Below are 20,129 nucleotides of genomic sequence, written 5' to 3'. Positions count from 1 at the left end.
AAGAAGCACAGCACCCTGTATATCACTTGCTCAAATTACTCAGATTTCCTTTAAGATTAGGGAGCATATTGTAACAGCAGCATATAATTTTCCTACACAATAATTCTTTTCCAGTTGAAAGGTATCCTATAATATTATCAGCATCAACAGGAACAGACACCCAATTTTCAAATAGACAAAGCTTTTTTGGGGGAAGATTTATCCTCAGTAAACAGCAATTTTCAAATATGTAACAGCTGAAAAAAGATCGAAATAGCATAACTAAACAGCCAAGATCTTTAAAACTTCCAAAACAACAAATTATTCAAATTGGCATTAGTAGCAAACAACAAAGGTAATAGAAGTTAATCTTCATGAAGAAAAAAAAGTTATTCATCCCATTATTAATGGGTAAAATTGCAAAAAGCACAATAATGTTTAACTTATCAGATAAAAAGATCCTAATTTTTTATTCTGTAAATTATTATACAGAAGTCTTGCTGATTATTATTGAAACATTTTTCAAACTGATCTTGCATTAAAATTTATTTTGCATATTATAATTTTATCTAAAATTTCTTGTTCAAATGCTCCTTTCATTTGAATTTATAAGCTTTTATAATTTGTATTTATCTGTTCACATATCTTCTCTCCTCTATCAGATTATAAAGTTCTGGAAGGTAGTGATTATGTCCCATTTATCTTTATTTTCCCCAGCATGGAGCACAGGGAATAGTCGGTCCTTAGTAAGTTTGTAGAAAGAAAATTATTAGCAAGAATTCAGTGAGAGAGTGTAAAACATATCTTAAATAGAGAGGACATTTGCAAAACTTGGAACGTACAAGCAACATTCACTAATTCACCATGTGTTGTAAACTCTGTAGGCTCAGTTATTTGGAATATTTCACTAGAACAACTAATTACATAGGTGTTAAATGAGAAGTTTTCTGTACTTGACTAAGTGCAAATAAATAATAAATGTCTTTTTATGCAAGTTGGACACTGAATGATACCAGTTAATCACATGTTCTGTTTTTAGCGCTATCCAACTGTGTTGTGACTTAACGCTGACAACACAGACTGAGAAAACAGGATTATTCAAACTGTCAAGTAGAAATGTGAACATCAAATATTAGTTTACAAAACAATGACCAAAAAATTATCAATAAGTAGGATCTCAGTATGGATTTGGTTTCCCATAACTAACTCTAAGATAATCTCTTATTTGAGCATTTATCTGGGAAAAAGCCAGGTCTGTGGCAGCCAAAAAATCCAATGAGATATTGGACTATCCGCACAGCACCAAGAATGACAGGCAGACACAGAACAAAGGTGCCCAAGATAAGTGAGGAGACAAGAGCACCAAGGCACTGCGTCTCAGGCCCGGGAAGAACCACCAACTAGGATTCCTGAGCCGCTGCCAGGAAAGTCTGAAAGAAGATGGGAAAGGGGAGAGGTACCACAGTGTTGGAGAAGGGCAAAGATACTTTAGATTTTCAAAAAGGGCAAAAAGGAGAGTCCAGGCCAATGAGCTTGACTTCAACCCTGGGGAAAGTTCCAGAATGGATCACTAAAGAGACAGCTGGCAAACATGGAGAAAGGGAAGTGGCGATCGTGAAAGACCAGCACAACCCCAAGAACCAGCCATGCCGGACCAACCTCACTGCCTTTTTTCACAGAATTACTACAGTGGATGAAGGGAATCTAGTTTACCTAGATCATAGATTATTCCAAAGCTTCTGATAAGGTATCTCTCATTCTTCTTGTGGAGAATATGGAGAGATATGGGTTAAATACTAATACAATCAGATGGATACAGAACTGGTTAGAGGGCCAGACTCAAAGAGTAGTTGTCATGGCTCAATGGCAATGTGGCGGGGAAACCCCCAGGGGAATGCCCCAGGGATCTATGCTTGACCCCATGCTATATAACATTTCTATTAATAATCTGGACAAAAGCATGCAGGATCTGGTCACAGAATTTGAAAATGACACAAACTGGAGGAACAGATAATGCGCCTGGATGGCAGTCAGGATGCACAAAGATCTTGACAGGCTGGAGTACCAGGCTCAACCCGAACAACATGAATTCAATCGGTCTAAAGGGGAAGGAAGCCTTACACTTTGAGTACAAAGCCGATTTCACAACTGTACAATGGGGGAGCCATGAGTAGACAGCAGTTCCGAACAAAGGTCTGCAAACTTCATATGACTCAGGGTATTACGAGGCAGCCTTACTAGCCGAAGTATCTCAGACTATATGAAAAAAGGATGAGGGAGGTGGAAGTCTCACTGTGTGCCACTGTCCTCAGGCCTGGTCTGGAGGCTTATGTTCGGCTCTGGGCACTCTGGTAGAAGGAGGATGCTGAAAAGCCAGAGAATGTTCATAGGATGGGGAAGAGCCTGAAGACCATATTATAGGAGAAGGAGTCAAAAGAACTAGGCATAGTTAGCCTGGCTTCCCTTAATATCTCTTTCCAAAGAAGCCTTCCCTTACCCCTCTTAATTCCAGTGCTGTCTCAAAGGATATGAAAAGCAATTTTTTGATGAAGAAAAAAAAAACAACATATATATATATGTGTATATATATACATATATATATATACATATATATATATATACACATATATATGTACAGTCACACAAAAAATGCTTTAAATCATGACTGATTACAGAAATGCAAATTCAAATAACTTTGAGATATCACCTCACACCTTTCAGACTGGCTAAAATAATAGAAGGGGAAAATGACAAACATTGGAAGGGATGTGGAAAAATTAGGACAGTAATAACTGTTGGTTGGAACTGTGAAACGACTCAATCATTTTGGAGAGCAATCTGGAATTATGCCCAAAGGGTTATAAAACTGTGTATACCCTTTGACCCAGCAATACCACCATCAGGTCTGTTTCCCAAAGTGATCCGAGAAAAAGGAAAAGAACCTATATGTTCCAAAATATTTACAGCAGCTTTCTTTGTGGTGGCAAAGAACCGGAAATTGAGGGGATGCCCATCAACTGGGGAATGGCTAAACAAGATGTGGTATATGACTGTGACGGAATACTATTGTGCTGTATGAAATAATGGGTAGGGAATTTTAGAAAAACATGGAAAGACTTGCACGAAATAATGAAGAGTGAAATGAGCAGAAACAAAAGAATACTGTATATAGTAACAGCAATACTGTTCAAAGAGTAACTGTGAATGACTAAACTATTCTGAATATTACAAATATCCAAATCAACTACACAGGACCTATGAAGGAAGATGCTATTCACCTCTAGAGAAAGCACTGATAAGTGGAAGGATGCATAGTATAGTTTTACATATACACATATATACGTGTGGCCTTCCCTAATGTGACTAGGAAGAGAGGAAGAAAGTTCAGAACTTAAAATGTAACAAAAAAACTAAATTAAATTTTAAAAAATTCTAGTGCTTTCCCTCTTTTAATTATTCTATTTATCCTGTATATATCTTGCCTTGCATATATTTGTTTGCACACTGTCTCTCCCATTAGACTGTGATCTCATTGAGGGCAGGGACCATCTTTGGCCTGTTTCTGTATCACCAGTGCTTAGCATAGTGCCTGGCACTTATTAGGTACTTAATAAATGTTTAGCGAATTGAACTGAACTGAGAAAAGACTCAGAGGGAACACGAAACCTGTCTTAACATACTTAGGACTTGCCTACAGAAGACAGATTAGACTTTCCACTTGGCCTCACTGGGCAGAAGCAAGAGCAAGAAGGGCAAGGAACACAGAGGCAACTGAGGTCAGAAGACAGGAAAGACCTCCAACAATTCTAAGTACCCCAAAGTGGAATGGATGCCTGCAGAGGTGGGGCACTGCCCATTATGGGGGATCTTCAGAAAGCCCAGGTGTGCACTGGCTCTAACATCACGGCCATTCCAACCAGATCCAAATTGGAGAGCATGTGACTGGGGCTTTGCATAGCACCAAGTTCAAGCTCCCTGGCTACCAGAAGACATCTATCTCCAAAGAGCTCCCCAGGTTGTATGCTGGCGAGCAGGAGGACCTGACACCTGAGCAGCGCCTCGCTCCTGACGGCAGTGGGCTTCATACAGCCCAAACAGGTTCGTTTCCACATCTGGGAGATGGGCTCTTCACTCACAGGGATGGTCTCTGTGACAGCTGCCCTTTTCCAGCCAAAACACAACTTCATTCTCCTAAAAAAAGAGCTCCTTCTGCCTTCCTTGCTGCCAGGTGTCATTTCACATTACTTCCACCAGCTCACATTTCCTCCTGATTTGTTACTTCTAATCCGCTTTGGGCTAAGGAACCAAATAATCAAGCTGATCATAACTGATAAGAACGGACTCCGAGTCATGGCCGAGGAACTGTCCCCAAGAACAGATTTTACCCACAGCTTTTTATAACATCAATATTGGCTGCTCTGGCACCTTTTTGGACAGCTTATTGATTTTTATCTATGTCCTAGATAACTGAGGTTACTCAATAAGTGACCTGCGAATAATTAGCTCATTTTTTTTAACATTTCATCACTGCTATCAATCAACAAGCATTTATTAAGTACCTGCCATAAGCTAGCAATCTATAAATTGTACACAATAAGACAAACCAGTAAAAACATTGTGATCCAGCTAATGAGCCAAAAGGAAGGCACGGCTTCCTGAGGCTAGAGATGTGCAAAGGAACCCTAACCCTGAGACTCTCGTCTATACCTGGCTGAAGGGTAGAAGCTGCAAACTCAGCCAGACTTGGAAAAGGACAATTAGAGAAGACGAAGGCCTTCTCACTTGGCAAAGAGAGATGGCCAAGAGGCGGGTTTCAGCTCCAGGAGAGGAGACAATACCAGCGACAATGCTGGAGATACCCTCATTCATCCCAAGTGTGTAGATGAGCTCATGTGGCATGACTATGCATACGAAGGAGAACTAGATTTGTAGGCAGAGGACCTGGGGATGGGAAGATGGACTATGTGACCCCCAACACCCCTTCCAACTGTACATTTGTGAATCCAACGTATAGAATTTTCAACGATTCCCATATGAGGGCCCAAAGTCCCAGATCAAATAAACAATCACAGAATCCTAGAATGTTAGAAATGGAAAGAGCTTTCAACATTTCAACAACAACCCCCCTACCCTACCCACCCAAACCTGGAAGTCACTGAGGGAAAGTCACATTTTTTTCTTTAGGTCTTTAAACTATTCTACCAATTACAAAAATGACTGTTTCGAATTCAAGTTGTTTGATTTGTCTTGAACGCTACTAATAGCATGTCATTTTATCATATTTACTTTTCGAATTGTTTCAAGCATGACCTATCATCAACTTGGTAACTAAAGCCAAAGATAAAATAAGATTCAACATATAGATTCACTTTACAATGTTGCAACTTAATTAGAAAAAAAATTATAAAGCACTTGCTATACAAGTCAGTACCAGCTAGTTGTTAGAAATACCCTTAAAACCTACCATAAGTGCTTACAATATTTACATAAATATAATAGAAGAGAGAATGTGAGAAGATAACAGAGATTAGATAAACTGCTACTGGAAAATCTGAGGATGAAGCACATACTTGTACTTGTGGCTGTGGAAATGGGGAAAGTCTCATGGAATATTAGGTGGCATCTGAGCCTTCATAAAAGAGGCATTTCAATAACAGGAAATCAAAAGGGAGTAAGCCTATTGCAAGCCTGAGGCATGGCCTGCCAAACGTACCAAGGCACGTGATCGCATGCAGAGTGTGACTGATAACTCAAAACAGTTTGGCTAGAACTCAAGGATATAAAGGGTAAAGATAACATGAGGCTGACAGAGAGTCAGTACAGGGGAGACAGCAAGCCTGGGAAGTCAGGAAGACCCCCCACCTTGGTCAAGTCCGACCTCAGTCACATGATGGATGGATGACCCTAGGCAAGTCAACTCAACTTCTCAGTTTCTCAGGTGCAAGAACATTCATCTAGAGTAGAATTAGGAGTTTCCCAACAGAGACTGGAATCACAAGTCAACAAAAAGAAAAGCAGGGCTGAGTCAGTAAAGGCTCATGAGCAGATGTGACACGGTCAGGCTTGTAATTAGAAAGACTATTTGGGAACCTGTGCAAGTCCTTCGACTTATAAGAAAGAGAAGAAACTAGAGATAGTTAGATCGATATTTTAAAATAGGGATTCTTAACCTAGGGTATGTGAACCTGTTTAAAAAAGATACTGGAAGCCAAGGGGGCAGATTAGAGGCAACCCAGCTGAACTCTCTCAACGTGCCGCTGCAAACAACTTTAAAATAATGTCTCAAATCAATTTTGAAGCAGCAGAGCCACAAAAGGGCAAGGTGAGACATTTTTCCAGCCTACGAAAACTTAGGAGGATGACAGGAGAAGTTTGTGACACCGGGGTATAAGCCTTACTACAGCCCAAACCTGTGGTAGCAGCAGCAGCAGCAGCAGCAGCTTCACAAGATGGCCCAGAGACAGGAAGGGGACTGGACAACTGGTCAGAAAGAGATCATAAGGGATATAACGCACTGACGCTCTTACGGAGATGAACCAAACGTTGTCTAATGACTGCACACAACCATTTAAAGCACAGAATGAAAGAGAAGCAGCGTGGGTTAAAAAAGAAAATCGAGACAAATCAGGGACTGAAAAAAAGAGCAACATGAAAGCATTTAGGGTTTTGTTAATATCAGTATAAGATCAGGTATTTGATATCATCTTGGAGATGGGGGGAAAAACCCAGTTCTACCAATCATGTCTATGCACTATCTGCAATAAAAAATACTTTTAAGCTTTGTAAAAAAAAAAGAGAGAGAGAGAGATCATAAGGGATCTTTTGCTGGAACTGGGTACAGCTGGCACTGACTGGCAACTCTGTTGCCCATATCCAGTTCAGGGTCACAGTTCCACAGCAGTGAAGAGCACTGGGGTCAGTTGCAAGGGAGCAGGGGCCTTGGTCCTAGTTCCAAAACTAAAAGGAGTGCTAGTGCTTGTTGCTACTGGGCTCCAGGGGCCCTTTCTTGGTAAAGACCACCAGAGCAGGCAAGCAGTGACCACAGCTCTTTCAGGGACTATCCCACCACCCTGGAAGCACCAAAAACTTGTAAACCCCCCAGAAGTAGCTCTGAAAACAGTAGCATGAAAAAGCCGGAAGCTCTTCATTTTAAGGTGAGCAGAGTCCAACTTCAACATAAAGTTCAAGGTCAAAAATCGGCTGGAAAAATGATCAAAAAACAAATAAGAATTTGAGCATAAAAAGCTACTATGGTGGCAGAGAAGACCAAGATATAAACTTAGAAGTCTTAACAATGTGAAAATAACTACAAAGCATAGAAGAAAAATGCTAATTGGACCCAAGCCCAACGAGAATTCCTAGAAGAGTGAACAAGATAAAAGTGGTAGAGGAAAAATAGGGAAAAGAAATGAGAGTGATGCAGGAAAATTATGAAAAGCGTGGTAAAAGCACAGAAAAAAAATGCTTATGTAATACTTTAAGAAACAGAACTGACCTAATGGTAAAAGAGGCACAAAAATTCACTGAAGAGAACTCCTTAAAAACAGATTTGGACAAATGGAAAAAGAAGTAGAAAAGCTCACTGAATGAAATCATTCCATAAAAATGAGAGTTGGGCAAGTGGAAAGCTAATAATCCAACGAGACATCAGGAAATAATAAAACAACGTAAAAAAAATGACAAAATAGAAGAAAATGTGAAATACCTTATCATAAAATAACTGACCTAGAAGACTGATCGAGGAGAGATAATTTAAAAAGTATTGGATTATCTGAAAGCCATGTTCAGAGACAGAGTCTAGACATCTTAATTCAAGAAATTATCAAGGAAAACTGCCCCACTATCTTAGAGCCAAAGGTAAAATAGAAATTGAGCGAATCTACCGAACACCTCCTGAAAAAGATTCCAAAATGGAAACTCCCAGTCAAATTCCAGAACTCCTACGTCAAAGACAAAATACTTTGAACAGCCAGAAAGAAACAATTCAAATACTGTGCAGCCAAAGTCAGAATCACATAAGACTTAGCAGCGTCCACATCAAATGAGTAAAAAACTTAGAATATATTCCAGAAGGCAAAGGAGCTAGGATTACAACCAAGAATAACCTATCCAACAAAATTACTATAATTCTTCAGTGAAAAAAAATTGGCATTTAATAAAACAGAGGGTTTTCAAGCATTTCTGATGAAAAGACCAGAGCTGAATAGAAAATCTGACATTCAAACATGAGGCTCAAGAGAAGCATAAAACGGTAAACATGAAAGAGTAATCATAAGGATGGGTCACAATGAAGTTAATCTGCTTACATTCCTACATAGATACACGTAACTCCCAAGAACTTTATCATTGTTAGGGCAGTTAAATGGAGTTCATGTAGACAGAGGGCATGGATGTGAGTCAATTACGTTGGAATGATCTCCAACAAAAATGAAGGTGTGAAAAAGAGGGATGCACTGGGAAAAGGGGGGTGGGGGTGGGAAGAGAGAGGTAAATGGGGGAAAAAAAGAAGCATGCAAAGAAGAGCTTTTATACTGGGGAGAAATGGGGGGCAATGGAATGGTGACAAATGGTCAAAGGATATAGTTTTCAGTTTTCAGAAGAAATCAATGTTATCTACAGTCATGTGAAAAAATCACTATTGATGAGAGAAAGGCAAATTAAAGCACCTCTGAGGGACCGACTCACATCTCAAAAGAGTTTGGTCTAACTATCCAAAGAGGAAAAACCAAAGAGATATAGAACATCTACTGCCTAGATTATGCTATGCAACAGGATGTGCAAATGAGGGAATTGGTTCACCAATACACACACGCTGCAGAGAACCACTGAATGGCATGGCGTGAGCCCAGAACGGAATAGGAGGGGGCAGATGGAATGCTCTCTGGGAAACTGCAAAGTCATTTTAATGACTCCATGATTTCCCCCAAAACAAAAGGAATGCTACACAGGTGTAAGTCATGGAATACCAGGCTCCTGGTCAACCTGAAGTCAAAGAGACAGCCAGATGGCAGCCATGAGTAACAACACAGGATCAACAAAGAATATAAGAAAGATGTATGACTGAGAAATGAGGCGATGTGGTAGCAAGACCAAAGGGTAACTGGGGCCATGCGCGCCATTTGTATTAATCAACGAAATTTGGCAACCTGGATCTGTTGGGAGGCAGAGAGAGAAAATAAGCATAAATGTGGATGAATCTGAAAACGGGGGTGCTCCCAACTGAAAAATAAGAGCTAAGAGGGGAGGTAGGTTTTCAGGGAAAGATAACGAATTCAGCTTTTGACATAATCATATATTTAGAACTGGAAAGGACCAAAGAGGCCATTGAGTCCAACCCACATCAAATGGGAATCCCCAACATGCATACATGAACACATGCACACACAGACATGTGCACACATGCCACACATATGCACAGTCTATTGGGCAAATGGTCACCTAGTGTCTGGTTGAAAACCACTATTGAGGAGGAAACTGCCCCATCTCTCCTGAGGTAGCTGTTTGCCAAGTATTTCCAGACACTGGGCCTAACCATACTTCTGGACAACTTCCACCCATTCCTCCTAGCTCTATCCTCTGGGGACAAAGAAAACACGTCTCCGTCCTCTTCCCTGGCGGCCTTCCAAATCCTTGAAGCCAGCTGCCATGTGCCCCATGCGTCTTCTATTTTCTCAGCCAGAGGTGTCTGCATATTGTTGTTGTTCAGTTGTTTCAGTTGTGTACAACTCTTTGTGACCCTTTTGGGGGTTTTCTTGGCAAAGATACACAAGCAGTTTGCAGTTTTCTTCTCCTGCTCATTTTACAGATGAGGAAACTGAGGCAAATAGGATTAAGTGGCTTACCAAAGGTCAGACAGCTACAAAGTGTCTGAGGCTGGATTTGAACTCAAGTCTTCCTGACTCCAAACCTGGCACTCTATCCACTGCACCACCTAGCTGCCCCTGCCTCTACATCTTCACCAGCTTAATGATGTCCTTCCTAAATGGTGATGCCCAGAAACGAAAACAATACCACCAGAGAGGTCTGACCACGGCAGAGTTCAGCAGGGTTATCCTCTCCTTATTCCTGAAAGCTAGGCCTCTCTTACTACATTCACTTTCTTGGCTAACATCTCACAGTGACTCTGAAGTCCTGGAACACACAACCAGATTTTTTGTCAGTCAAATGCTCTCTAGTGGTGACTCCCCAGTCTTGCTTGTGATACTGTGGAGTGTAAGACTTTACATTTATCCCTACTGAATTTCACCTTCTTAAATTCAGGCCAATGCTTCAGCACAGGGATCGGCAATCTACTGCCAGTGGCCAAATCCAATCACATGAGCTGAGAATGTTTAAAAAATTTTTAAATACAATAAAACTTAACTGTTCTTAAAGACAAATTTACTTTTTAAACTGTCCCAAGCCTACCATCGCCGTTTCAGTCCTCTTGCCTGACCTCCACTCTAGCCTGCTGAAGTCTGTGGATACTGACTTTGTTTTCTAGGGTGTCACCTCTCTCTTCTAGTTTTATGTTATCTGTAAATTTTGATAATTACGTCATCAGTGCCTTTATCCAAGTAACACACAAGTGTTAAACAGTACTGAGGCCAAGCACAGATCAAACCCCTGGTGCGCTTGGTTGGAGCCCCACTTCCAAAATGACAACGAATCACAAATGACTAATCTCTGATTCATGTCATTCAACCAGTTCAGAATCTATCTAACTGCATTAGAGTTCAGAGTCTCGAGGGCTGCTAGGTGGAGCAGTGGATACAGCACTGGTCCTGGAGTCAGGAAGACTCATCTTCCTGGGTTCAAATCTGGCCTCAGACACTTAGTGGCTGTGTGACCCTGGGCAAGTCACTTCATACTGTTTGCCTCAGTTTCTTCATCTGTAAAATGAGCTGGAGAAGGATAATGGCAAACCACTCCAGGATCTCTGCCAAGAAAAACCCAAATAGGGTCACAAAGGGTCAGACACAGCCGTACAACAACTACCAGCACCAGTCTCTCCATCTTTGAACAGAATGGTACGTCAGTTTATCAAACACTGTGGTTGAACTCTCAGCATAACAGAGTATATATCATTCCCCAAATCTGTTAGTGTAGAAGCCCATTCAAAAACAGCTCACAAGGGTCTTCTGGCGTAACTCATTCTCGATGAAGTCACAAGGGTTCTCTGCAGTCACTGCTTCCTTCCCCTAGCCCTAGAGGGTCACTAATCATCTCTTTAATAATACATTCCAGAACTTCCCCAGGAATCACAGACTGCCGGCCTCTGTGGAAGATTCCATCCTCTTCCCCCCTTTGAAAATCAGAACAAGTGTCCTTTGGCAGACCTGCTACACCTCTCGGGCTCTTCACAATCTCTGAAACAGTTTTCCTAATGGTGGTGCCAGTCACATCTGCCAGTTTTCTCTGTCTCTGACTATGATGTTCAGCTGAACCAGGGAACTCAAATTCCTCCTGGGGAGCTATGCCTGCTCCTTCTGTCTCCTCACCTACTGGGAGTTGTCAGCTCCCTCTCAGCCTTTTTGGTTCTGCTCTTTCCAGGCCAAAACTCATCCTCCTTCCTGAGGAGAAGAGAAGTATGGTCAAAACAGAAGAGCCGTCTCTTCTGTGTCCAGCCCTGCGTTCCCCCAGTTCCCACCAAAGACACCCTCACTGGTGTCCTCCATTTTGCTCGCTCACCCTGGCTCCTTGGGAGCCTTACCACTTCTGGCCCTCTCTCTATGGGGCCATGCTATTGCAGGGGGCCATCTTTTCTTGCCTCTCATTGCTTCCGTCACATAGACTGATGTACAGTAATGAATCTCTCTCCATCTTGAATCTAAGGTGGGTGGTAAGTTCTCCGGATCTCTACATGCCTCTTCAGATGACTCCTGTTTTAATTCCTATCAGAAGCGTTTCTTTTTCTGCCTTCAGAACTTCAGTCCAAAGAGTTTCCCGCTCCTCCTCAGTTGCAAGGATCCTGCCTTTCCCTTTTAAACTCCACATTAAGGAAAACCTTGCAGACAATTCTCCACAAGGAGAATGGGCAACCCTGGGGAAAGAGCCAGCTCTGCCTCACCCGAGGCTTTCACACAAATCTTGGCTGACTCATTGGAGAGGCTGTGGCAAGGATTCTTGTTCAGGTGAAAGTTGTGCTAGCCCCAGAATGAGGGGATCTCCAGCCCTTTGAGGGTCCCACTACTGTGCAATCCAGTCTTTCACAGCCCCAAATTCATTTTCCTGTTTTCCCTTGACACGTACAACCAGAGTCTGAACAATGACCACACGTGCCTAGCTGATGGCAAATGACTAAAATATACACTTACTTTCACCTGTTTAAACTTTTTACTTCAATAATGTTACTTTGTAGCAAAATTCTTGGACATAAAAATCACTTTTATATTATTGATTCATAATTCAAAAGACATTCATGAAGCACATAATATATGCAACAGACTGATATTAAGTGCTTGGAGAACTATAAAAATAAACATAGCAATAGGTTTTGTTTTAAAGAGACAATTTTAAAGTAATCCATCGCCATCCTACCACACACAACATGTAATACTAGATAGCATTAGATAAACATTAAAAATAACAATTCTTTGTCTTCAGTTGTTTGCAAAACATTTTGGTTACAGTGATAAAGGTAGAGGAGTGAGAGATTTCATCATGGCTTTTAAAAAATTCACAAAGATTCTGCAGAAAGTGGCTTATCAAGAGTCTAATGACAAGCAGTCAAACTGCTGGCAACCCCCCCCATATTACTGAAACTTAAAATGGAATCAAATTATCATTCCAATTACATTATTGACACCACTTTGCATTTGCTATGTACTATTAGGCATTCAAACATTTTCTAACATGATTCAAAATCAGGTTAAAAAATACTTGCCATTAAAATGAGCTTTTGGTATTTCTGTTTCAGGTCTTTCATGCTGGCTGATGGCTCTGCACCCAGAACACTGTACCAATCCTTTCGAGGGATGGGTTCAAAAGCCATGGCACACTGCACAGGGCCTTTCCTTAATGCACTGCATTAAAAATATTGAAAACACTTCATTACGCTTTACATTAATCTAATGGAAAAGGGAGGAAGCAATTAGATTTGAAAGTCTGCAAATGTTTATGTAGTTCTTATTTATAGAGTTGTATGATTTAGGAAGCACTTTCCATGTATCATCTCATTTGATCTTCACCAAATCAATCAAGAAGCACTTACTAACAATCTGGGTATCAGGCACTAGGTGGGATGAAACAGTCTCAACTAACAAGGAATTTATACTGTAACAGAGAAAACAAGGAGGACCTCTATATATCTCTGTGTACATACAGAGTGTGTGTATGTATATAATATGTACATACACACAAACACTTATAAATTAACATATATATATATAAAACGTGTGCATGTATACACATATAGGCCCAGCTAAAATGCTAACTCTGTCCCAAGCCTTGAGCCCTCCAGTGTCTCCAAAGAAAAGTGCCCTCTATTGCCTGTGGGCTCTCATACCCCACGGTGCCTCTCTTGTGCACTTGTACTCTCCGCTTGATACTGGCTTTAGGAACGTTTTTCACATCTGTCTCCTCTCCACTCACATGGGTGCAGCCTGGTGCAGGCTCCCATCACCTCTACCCTGGACCACTGAAATATCCTTCTGGGTGCTCTTCCTGCCTCCAGTCTGTCCCCTCCTAGGTTGCCAAAGTGATCTTCCTAAAGTTCAGGTTTGACTTTGTCCCTATACTCTTTTACTCAATAAATTCCAGTAGCTCCCTATTACCTCCAGGATCAAATACAAAATTCTCTGTTGAACTTTTAAGGACTTTTGCAACCTGGTCTCTTCTTGCCTTTCCAGTTTGCTTACACTTTACTCCCTTCTGAGCAGTCTACAATCAAATGCTCTCCCTTCTCCTGGCTTCCTCCGTTAAATAAATACATGGCAGTCTGGGAAGGAGGGAGGGCTCTAGCAGTTAGGAGAGAGGGACCAAGGACGGTTTCATGTAGAAAGTGGTGCTTGGGGTCCATCTTGGAAGAGGAAGGATTCTATGCATGGGGCAGGAGATGAGCGATGGGAAAGGGGAGGAGGAATCATTGCATGCAAAAACGTGGTAAACAAGGAATGGAGTGTCATGGACAAGGAACAGAGAGAAAACCAGTGTGGTTGGATCACAAAGTGTGGAAAGGGGAATAATGTTCAATAAGGCTAGAATGACAGCTTGGGGTCAGGTTGTCAAAAGGATGAAAAGTTAAACAGATGAGTTTATATCAAGTCTGTTTAGTAGGTTTCTAAAAGTAGCATAGTAAGTGTGAAAAGCATTGGATTTCATCTCTCCTGTAAGCTACCCATGTGACCCTGGGGCAAGTCACAACTTCTTGGAGATTCAGTTTCCTAGTCTGTAAAATGAAAAGGTTAGTTTAAATTGTCACTAAGATCTAGTCTAGAGGGGCAGCTAGGTGGCGCAGTGGCTACAGCACTGGCCCTGGAGTCAGGAGGACTTGAGTTCAAATCCAGCCTCAGACCAAACACTTGACACCTACTAGCTGTGTAACCCTGGGCAAGTCACCTAACCTCAACTCACTAAAAAAAAAAAACCCAAAACAACAAAAAACAAAAAAACTAAAGTCTAGTCTAAATCCAAGAGTATTATTATCCATATTTTATAGAACAGGAAACATTTTTTCCTTCCATTACTCCTGCTTTAGTAAATTACAATTACTGTACACATTTGACAATTACATATTAACTCTCTCAGAATTGCATTTGTAGATGCCCATACATGTGGAAAAAAGGTTAAACATAAGATAAAAGGATAAATCAAACTTCTTAATTACCTAAGAGAAAATGAAGAAAATAGATTTAAATCAATAGCACATGTAACTTAACAGTAATAGTTCACATAAGTTCACAGATCTAGAGCTGAAGAAGAAGACTAGTACAGCTGAAAGCATACTCAGGCTGGTGTCCAAGGACCTGAATTCAAATCTCATCTCTCATGTTTACTACCTGTGTGACTCAGGGCAAGTAATTTGTCTTCCTGGCCTTCAGTCTCTTCAAATGTAAAATGAGAGGGTTGGATCTGATGACTTCTGGGGTCTCGGCTTTAGACATAGGACCTTATGATCTAAAGTCCACCTGGTTCAAATTCCTCATCTTAGAGATGGGGAAACTAAGATTAAGTGACTTGCCCAAGGTCACCCAAGAAATAAAATCAGAAACTGCATTGGAATCCAGATCCTCCAACACCAGAGTCAGTGTTCGTACATTCATATGGGACCTTCAAGTTTGGAGCTTTCAAGTATACAGAGATTTATATACTTTATGTCACAACAACCTAGTCATACAGGTAATATGATTGTGCCCATTATACAAACAGGGAAACTGGCGTAGTAAGGTTAAATGGCTTGCCTTGGTGAGTGCCTGAAGCAATATTCAAACCCAAATCTTCCAGACCTCCAGTCCAAGGCTCTGTCCCTATATATTCTCCCTAAAACAGTGAAAAGCTTAACTGTCAAGATGGCTGGATTGCCAGTTACTACCTCCCTTATGACATTTTCTGAGGCCTCAGTATTCTCATCTGGAAAATGAGGGCTTGGATTTCATGACCTCTAAGGCCTCTTCTCTATGTGTGCCTTATAAAGTACTAAGCACTGCACTGACTGCTTAACAAATACTGTCTCATTTGATCCTCACAATCATCCTGGGAGGCAGGTGCTATTACTCCCATTTTACAACTGGGGAAACTGAGGCAGGCAAGAAACAGACTCATCCAGGGTCATGCAGCTGGCGTCTAAGACCCACTACCCTATGCACTACTCATCTGCCTCACTAAACTTATATACTCTTGAGAGTTACCTCATTCAGAAAATGAGTTTGGACTCCATGAAGACTCAGGGCCCTTATAAATCTATATTACCCTGATAAATAAATGCTTGTGGACTATGATCATGAAACTGGGGGATCCTCTCTGAACTTTTTTTTTTAAACTATTGGAAACTATTATTTCTGTCCTAATCAAGACTAAATGATGACGGGAGACAAACACCATGGAAAAGGTATCTGAAGGGCCACCAGAGATGTCAAGACAGAAGGGCATGGGGAACCGGGAGGTGGCAGTGAAGAGAGCTACTGGCTGGAGTCAAGAAGACCTGAATTCAAATCCAGCTTCAGACACTTACTAGCTGGGTGACCCTGGTTGAGTCACTTACCCCATGTTTGCCTCAGTTTCTTCATCTGTAAAATGGGGATAACAATAGCACCTCTTTCCCAGGGATGTTGGTAGGACAAGATGAGATGAAATTACAAAGCTCTTAGCGCAGTGCCTGGCACACAGCAGGAACTATCTATGTGAAGGTTACTTCGCTAACCACAGAGTCCTGAGTGTGAATCCTGGTTCAGCCACTTCCTACCTGTCTCACTACAGGCAAGTCATTTTCCTCTCTTTGGGCCTCGGTTTCCCTATCTGTAAAACGAGAAGGTGGGGTCAGCTGGTTTTTCTGGCATCTTCCAGCTCTAGACCCAAGGCAGGGACCTCCAAAAATGGAGCCTCCCAAAGCCCTTCCTCTCTCTGGGCCTCAGTTTCCCCATCTGTAAAGGGAGAGAGTGGGACCAGCTGGGTACCTTCAGGCATTGGACCTATGACCCGGCCCCGAAGCGGAAGACGCCCTGAGGACCGGGTCCCCTGCCCGCCCGCATTCCCTCCACCGGCCCCGCGGCTCTTTGGCGGCCTCCAGCCTCCCTAGGCCACCGCCCAGCCCGCGCCCCACTGGGACGCCGTCTTACCGGAGCTCCCGGCGGCGTAGCAACACAAGCTTGGGCCGCCGGCCGCTGGGCTCCAGCCTTTCCGGCGGAAGTAGATAGTAGATCTCCTTTCCCCACCCCCACCTACCTTGGCCTGTGAGGAAGCCTTGTTTCCAGCCGGGCCACAATGACTGAAGCACCAGAAACACGTCACATCCTGACGATAGCGACGCCGTCTCCATGGTAACTAGACGCCTTTCGGGCCCGCGAGGGCCTCGGCGCTCTGGCCACTGCGCAGGCTCAGCTCTTCCTCCAGCCCGTGGTTGGCTGAGCGCGCGGGGACCTCGGTCCAGCCCCTGCCCGGGGAGGCCACAAGAAGCCGGATCTCTGAAGGGATGCTAAAAGCAGAGGTCTTCCAAGGTCTCCATGCCAATGCTGCTTCCCTGGCACTTCCCAAATTAAGGCTTCAATTACATAAGTAAATGAATTTCCTTCAAAATACATGACACCCTATTATTGAGAAGATGTAGTCTAGCTGTCCTTTTATCCAGAGCAGAACTAAAAGAAGTGGCTATCATGATGAGTGAGATGTAGATTAGATGTAATCAATGACTTTTAAAAATTATTATTAATTTATTTTTATCTTTCAACATTCACTTCCATAAGCTTTTGAGTTTTAAATTTTTCTCCCCCCCCCAAGACGGCACTCAATCTGATATAGGCTATACATATACATTCCTGTTAAACATCTTTTTACATTATTCATGTTGTAAGGAAGAATTAGAACCAATAGGAGGAAGCACAAGAAAGAGGAAACAAAACAAAACAGAAGAAAAAAAAGAGCAAATGGTATGTACTGATCTGCATGCAAATTCCATAGTTGTTTCTCTGGATGTGGATAGCATGTTCCATCATGAGACTTTTGGAGACATCTTAGATCCTTGCATTGTGGAGAAGAGTTAAGTCTATCAAAGTTAGTCATCACACAACATGGTCGTTGGTGTGCGTGCCATTCTCCTGGTTCTGCTCACTTCACTCAGCATCAGTGCATACAAGTCTTTCCAGGTTTTTCTGAAGTCTGCCTACTCATCACTTCTTATTGCACAATAGTATTCCATTACATTCATATACCACGTTTTGTTCAGCCATTCCCCAATTGATGGGCATCCCCATGATTTCCAATTCTTTGCAACCACAGAAAGAGCTGCTATAAATATTTTTGTACATGTGGGTCCTTTTCCTATTTGTATGATCTCTTTGGGATACAGCCCTAGAAGAGCTATTGCTGAGTCAAAGGGTATGTACACTTTTATAGCCTTTTTGGCTTAGCTACAAATTGTTCTCTAAAATGGTTGGATCCCTTCACAACTCCACCAACAATATTAATGTTCCAATTTTCCCACATCTTCTCCAACATTTATTATTTTCCGGTTTTTCATGTTAGGTGTGATGTGGTACCTCAGAGTTGTTTTGATTTGCATTTCTCTAATCAATAGTGATTTAGAGCATTTTTTCATATGACTATAGATGGCTTTAATTTCTTCATCTGAGAACTGCCTGTTCATATCCTTTGACCATTTATCAATTGGGAATGACTTGATTTGACTTAGTTCTCTATTTTAGAAATGAGGCCCTTATCAGAGACATTGGCTGTAAAAATTCTTTCCCAGTTTTCTGCTTCCCTTCTAATCTTGGTTGCATTGGCTTTGTTTGTGCAAAAACTTTTCAATTTAGTGTAATCAAAATTATTCATTTTACATTTCATAATGTTCTCTATCTCTTGTTTGGTCATAAATTCTTCTGTTCTCCATAAATCTGACTGGTAAACTATTCCTTGCTCTCCCAGTTTGCTTATTGTATCAGCTTTTTATATTTAAATTGTGTACCCATTTTGATTTTATTTTGGTATAGGGTGTAAGATTTTGGTTTATGCCTAGTTTCTGCCATATTCTTTTCCAGTTTTCTCAGCAGTTTTTGTTAAATAGGTGATTCTTACCCCAGAAGCTGGGGTCTTTGGGTTTAGCAAACAGTAGATTACTATAGTCATTGACTACTGTGTCTTGTGTACCTAACCTATTCCACTGATCCACCACTTTATTTCTTAGCCAGTACCAAGTAGTTTTGATGATTGCTGCTTTGTAATACAATTTAAGATCTGGTATGGCTAGGCCACCTTCTCTAGCATTTCTTTTCATTAAGTTGCCTTGATATTTTGGAACTTTTGTTCTTCCAGATGAATCTTGTTATTTTTTTCTAGCTCTATAAAATAATGTTTTGGTAGTTTGATTGGTATGACACTGAATAAATAAGTCAATTTAGGTAGAATTGTCATTTTTGTTATTAATCAATGACTTCTTGATAATTATGGTAGTTAGAGAATAGAAATGGTTTTAAAGATTGGGGAACTCATTTATCTGGAATTTTTAAATTGTGGTCCTGAATGGGGATCTCTAAGAGATCCTCCCAAAGCCCTGATTTGACTAATTTTTGTGATAATTATAGTGAATATAGCACTTTAATGTTTGCAGAACACTTTACATTTAAACTATTTTATGACAGAATTAATACATGCTAGAAATGTGGAAAGAATTTTTGTTAGAACTCTGTGAATCTGACATTTCAGCAATAGTCTAAATCTCTTAAACTAAGAGTATTCAAGAATTAGGGAATTATTGTATAAAAGTAAATATTCCAGTACGGTATATAAAATCATAAAGACCTGAATAGACTAGGTGTTCTTTAAGGTTTCTTCCAACTCTCAACTTCTATGCTTCTATGGGATGATCATTTAACTGGACATTAGAAAGCACTTAGATTAAATAAATGGTAACCCAGAGAGCACAATATCGTGGGTCAAGGACACAGCACCAAGAACACAAGGAGAAGGGCCTCTTCCAGAAGGTAGAGTTTGAGCTGAGCAGGGCTTGGCTGCTCCTCAAAGTCCTAGGGGTGATAAAGAGGGGTTGGGTGAGAGGTGCTATGAGCCTTAAATAAGCTAAAGGATGTAAAGCACTTTGCAAACCTTAAAGTGCTATAGAAATACCACTTAACATCATCATCTTCATCATCATCATCATCATCATCATCATCATCATCATCATTATCATTATCCTTATCATCCTTTATTCATCAGTTCTCCAGTCTGGTGATGATTTCATTCCTTAAGCCATCTGCAGTGCTCCTGCTGAGCTGAAGCAGTGATTATACGGCATAATTATGTTATAATAATAAATACATAATATAGAACACATGATAAATATATAATTGCTATACTTATAGTTTATAATATATAATTATGAATAATGTCAATTATAAGCTAGCATTCATATAGCACTTTTAAGATTTGCAAATCACCTTGAAATATATCTCAGTTGATATTCACAGCAATTGTGTAAGGTAGGTGCTATTGTTATCCCCATTTTACAGGTGAGGAAACTG

The 20,129-nt window shown here is 41.1% G+C and overlaps 1 protein-coding gene across 1 annotated transcript in view; it reads right to left on the bottom strand.

Annotated features, from left to right (window-relative positions):
• DNAJC24 (DnaJ heat shock protein family (Hsp40) member C24) overlaps window positions 1–16,808 on the bottom strand; it is a 73,379-nt gene extending 56,571 nt beyond the window's left edge. Inside the window, exons 1-2 of the mRNA XM_020963933.2 lie at window positions 16,734–16,808; window positions 12,845–12,983 (exon numbers count right to left, since the gene is read on the bottom strand). Of these exons, the coding sequence (XP_020819592.2) occupies window positions 12,845–12,952 (108 nt within the window). The 5' untranslated portion in view covers window positions 12,953–12,983; window positions 16,734–16,808. The remainder of the gene's footprint in view (window positions 1–12,844; window positions 12,984–16,733) is intronic.
• Between the last annotated feature and the right edge of the window lie 3,321 nt (window positions 16,809–20,129).

Source organism: Phascolarctos cinereus, unplaced genomic scaffold (assembly GCF_003287225.1).
Source record: "Phascolarctos cinereus isolate Bilbo 61053 unplaced genomic scaffold, phaCin_HiC Scaffold_9;HRSCAF=440, whole genome shotgun sequence".
NCBI classification, from domain to species: domain Eukaryota; kingdom Metazoa; phylum Chordata; class Mammalia; order Diprotodontia; family Phascolarctidae; genus Phascolarctos; species Phascolarctos cinereus.
This window is presented reverse-complemented; position numbering and strand designations above follow the sequence as displayed.